General features: G+C 37.6%; 1 protein-coding gene across 1 annotated transcript; it reads right to left on the bottom strand.

The window, feature by feature from the left end:
• Positions 1–231: 231 nt before the first annotated feature.
• On the bottom strand, positions 232–1,968 carry LOC129216510 (uncharacterized protein K02A2.6-like). Its single transcript, XM_054850725.1, has one exon. It carries the CDS (start codon positions 1,966–1,968, stop codon positions 232–234), a length of 1,737 nt encoding a protein of 578 aa, XP_054706700.1.
• Positions 1,969–4,444: the final 2,476 nt, after the last annotated feature.

Here is a 4,444-nt window from a genome sequence, read left to right as displayed (position 1 = left end):
TGTTTTCGTGTTTAGCAATAACTATAAAGATACGATTCACACACGACAAACATTTATTTTACAATTATACAACATGAACACACAGATACATCATCTCATCATTCTTATGAACAAGAATGGAACTCAAACGGAAACCATGGCAACCGCAACTTAACACAGCTTGGTAAAATATTAATAAATACTTGTTGCCAGGTTCAAGACACAACAGTCCCTCTGCGACTAAATATAACGTTACAAACCAAGTCTCTTAGGTGCTTTCCTAAATCTGGTTGAGCGTCGCAATGGCACAGGAATCGAGGAAGGAACTTCTAGGCTCGACTCAGGTGTAGGCACAGGTAACTGTGTTGATGAGGGTTCTGATGCTATAATGGAATTATCAGGCTTTTCTACCTCACTTGAATCAGATATTGCCTCTGGTTCTTCAGTACGCTCTGAAATTTTAGGAACACAATTTTCAAGAGTTGATTCAGTTATCTCCAAGGATTGTCCACACTTCCTTAGCTGGTCAACATGTCGTTTCCATATTTCATTTCCGACTTGTACGCTATAATTCAAAGATCCATCACGGTTGATCACAGTGCCTATCTTCCATTTAGGCGGTCCTGCATAATTCCTCACGGCTACCTTTTCCCCTTCGACAAACTCACATGTAATTTCTTCTGTCAAGCAGTGAGAGCTTTGCTTTTGCATCACATGTTCTCTTACATTTGGTTTCAAAATATCGAGCCTGGTACGAATACATCGTTTCAAAAACAAGAAACTTGGAGTTTCACCTGTTAATGAGTGCGGGGTTATACGATACTGCATCAAATATCTCTGGAGTTTCACATTAATATCTCTATTCATTTTCAGAAATTGACGAAATTCGTAACTACTGAAACTTCGACCATTATCGCTCACAACCGTCAATGGAAGTCCATAATGGGCAAATAGAACTCTTAAGTACTCAATTGTTAAGTTCGATGTAATATTCTTCATTGGCATTACCTCCACCCATTTAGAAAATGCATCAACAACGACTAGAAACATTTTCCCCATAAATGGACCAGCGAAGTCGACATGAATCCTTTGCAACGGACCATTCGGCCATTCCCACGGATGTCGCTTAATTCTTGATGGGTCATTTCTAGTAGACACGCAAGCAGCAGAATTTTGGACAAAACTAGTTATGCTCGAATCTATACCCTGCCAATAGCAGTAACTTCTTGCGAGGGCTTTCATTTTAACAATTCCTGGGTGTCCTACATGGAGCTCTTCCAAGATAGCATTATGGTATTTCTGGGGAATGCAAACTCGATGACCATACATAATGCATCCTTGTTGCAAAGAAAATTCGGATTCTTTACCTTTCCATAGTAAGGGCAGCTCAGTTCCAGTTCGTAAACTTTCATAAAGTTCAAACAGTTTGCTGTCAACCTTGGTCGCTTTAGCAATTTCACTTGCCGTAATTGGAAGCACTTCAACTTGTAAAATATTTGCTGCATTTGCATCTACCTTCCCGGTTGACAAGGGTAATCTTGACAGAGCATCTGCGTTTCTGTGATCCTTAGTGTTTCGGTACCTAATAGTATAACTGAAAGCTTGTAAAAACAGTGCATAGTGAACCATTCTTGTAGCAGAAAGACATGGTAAACTTTTATTTGGAGCAAAAATTGACACTAGGGGCTTGTGATCAGTGACTAGGTGAAAATGGCGTCCAAACAGGTACTGGTAATATTTCTTTACTGCCCAAACAATACTTAGAGCCTCCTTGTCAATTTGAGAATAATTGCGTTCTGTTGCTGTCAGGGATCTCGAAGCAAACATAATCGGCTTCTCCGAATCGTCTTCAGTAATATGGCTCAACACAGCTCCAATTCCCACTGGTGATGCGTCTGTTTGCAGTACAATGGGTAGCTTCGGATCGTAATGGCATAATACTCTTTCTGATGATATTTCTTGTTTAACTTCAGAAAAGTATTCTGACATCCTGTGGTCCAGCAAAATTTGGTTTCTTTCTTAAGTAGCTTATTTAGAGGCGCGACACAAGTGGATAAATTTGGTATGAATTTTCCATAATAATTCACTAACCCTAGAAAACTCTTTAACTCAGAAACGTTCTTCGGAACAGGCGCTTTCAAAATTGCTTCAATTTTTTCTTGAGTTTTGTGCAGTCCAAATTTGTCGATTTTGTGACTATAAAAATTTACGGATTCTTTGAAAAATTCACTCTTACTCTTGTTAACCTTAAGACTATGTTCTGAAAGTCTTTGTAATACTTGTTCTAATCTGCTTAAATGTTCTTGATCGTTACGGCCCATTACTGTGATATCATCCAGAAATACATGCACTCCTAGGATTCCGGATAACACTTGTTCAATACTACGTTGCCAAACAGCAGAAGCTAAGGCGATTCCATAGTTCATTCGTTTGTATCTGAATAAACCATTATGTGTATTTATAGTAAGTAAATGGCGATCTTCTTCATCAACTATCATTTGTGAATATGCCTCTGTTAAATCTATTTTAGTAAAAGTCTCTCAGCCTGCCAAATTCGCAACAATGTCCTCGATTCTTGGTAAGGGATATTGCTCAATATTAAGTCCAGGATTTATTAGTCTCCACAAATTCGCAATTTAATGTTTTGCTTTACAACAGGTACTATTGGTGTTGCCCAATCACTATATTTAACTGGTTCGATGATATCTTCTGATACTAATCTAACGAGTTCAGCTTCGATTCGTTCCTTTAAAGCAAATGGTACTGGTCGAGGCTTGAAAAATACTGGCTTGACACCAGGTTTCATTTGTAAACGACAGCTAAAGTTTTCCAATTTTCCTATCCCTGGAGTAAATATTTTCTCATGTTTTTGTAACAATTCTAGTGGTTTATTGCTACGGGCGTCGGATTTGTAAGCACAAACAGTCTTAATTTCTTTCCAGTTAAGAGAGAAACTTCTTAACCATTCTATTCCAAACACTGCACTCACTTTTTCATTTACTAAATAAATCTTCTTGTTGCTACTTTGATTCTTATACCGAACTTTGACATGTGCTTCTCCAGCGGGTATGATCACAGAGTTGTCAATATTACGGAGTATCATATTCGTCGATTTAATCACTACCAATGGACACAGTTTCTTAAAATCAGTTACATTCATGCATGTGACTGCGGCTGCAGTATCTAATTCAATGTCACACTTTTGGTCTTCAATAAAAACTTCCAAATAAATTTTATCTCTTGCTTGCGTAGCAGATTTTACATTAAGAACAGGGGCACTGTCAGAACACGACTCAATTTGTTTCACAGTTTCAGTTTTATTTCTTTTTGAACGACAGACCTTCGCCAAATGTCCTTTCTTTTGACAGTTTCGGCATTCCGTGTCTTTGTGTTTACATTCATGGGCTAAATGAAGCGTATTGTCACACCTATAACATTTGCGAGACGATTTTGCTGCTTTCTTTTGAAATTCTTGCTTTTTAAATTTATTCGAAACAGTTTTAGCAACTTTATCTTCAGAACTACACAGTTTATTAATAGATACCATTTTATTTTGAATTTCATGCACATCACGTTGTGCCGATTCCATAGCAAAAGCAATTTCTTTCGCCTTGGCGTAAGTCAAATTATCTTGCGCCAACAACTTCTTCTGGATGTTTTCATTTCTTAAACCCATGACTAATTTATCTCTTAGCATTGTACTTAAATTGTTGCCAAAATTACAGTTCATCGACAATTTTTGTAACTCAGAGCAATTATGTAGTAATATTCTCACCTTCTAATTGATTACGCTTGTAAAATCTGAAGCGTTCCGTCATCTCTAACGGTTTTGGATTCAAATGTTCAGTTAATAGTGTTATAACGTCATCATACTCCAGATCAGAAGGAATTTTTGGCGTAGCCAAATTCTTCAATAATTTGCAAGTAGTGGCTCCCATTAAACTCAAAATGGCTGGTACCTTCTTAGTCTCTTCAATCTCATTCACTAAGAAGTAAGACTCAAGTCGTTCTACGTAACTTGGCCAATCTTCCACTGCAACATCAAATGACTCAAAATTAATGCTGGAAGAACCCATCCTCGTCGCCAACTTATTGTCGTGTTTAGCAATAACTATAAAGATACGATTCACACACGACAAACATTTATTTTACAATTATACAAAATGAACACACAGATACATCATCTCATCATTCTTATGAACAAGAACGGAACTCAAACGGAAACCATGGCAACCGCAACTTAACACAGCTTGGTAAAATACATAGACTAATAATAAGAGTAGACCGAGCTATGGCAACCCTTTTGCTGCTCATAAACCAAACCATGTGACTGGTGGATATCCTAGCAACAGCGGGCGTTAATCGTAGCAGACGATCAACGCCAGCACGAAATAAAATAAATAGAATTTATGGAACACGGAAGAATGATCTTTTATGCAGTCCTATTTGTAAATTTGTTATTCTA

This window comes from Uloborus diversus, chromosome 2, assembly GCF_026930045.1.
Source record: "Uloborus diversus isolate 005 chromosome 2, Udiv.v.3.1, whole genome shotgun sequence".
Classification (NCBI taxonomy): Eukaryota; Metazoa; Arthropoda; class Arachnida; order Araneae; family Uloboridae; genus Uloborus; species Uloborus diversus.
Note: the sequence above shows the minus strand (reverse complement) of the source record. Positions and strands in the feature narration are given on the sequence as shown.

What these genes read in the sequence shown, in the direction of transcription:
- LOC129216510 (XM_054850725.1), bottom strand. Translation starts at nt 1,968, where the DNA reads ATGTCAGAATACTTTTCTGAAGTTAAACAAGAAATATCATCAGAAAGA.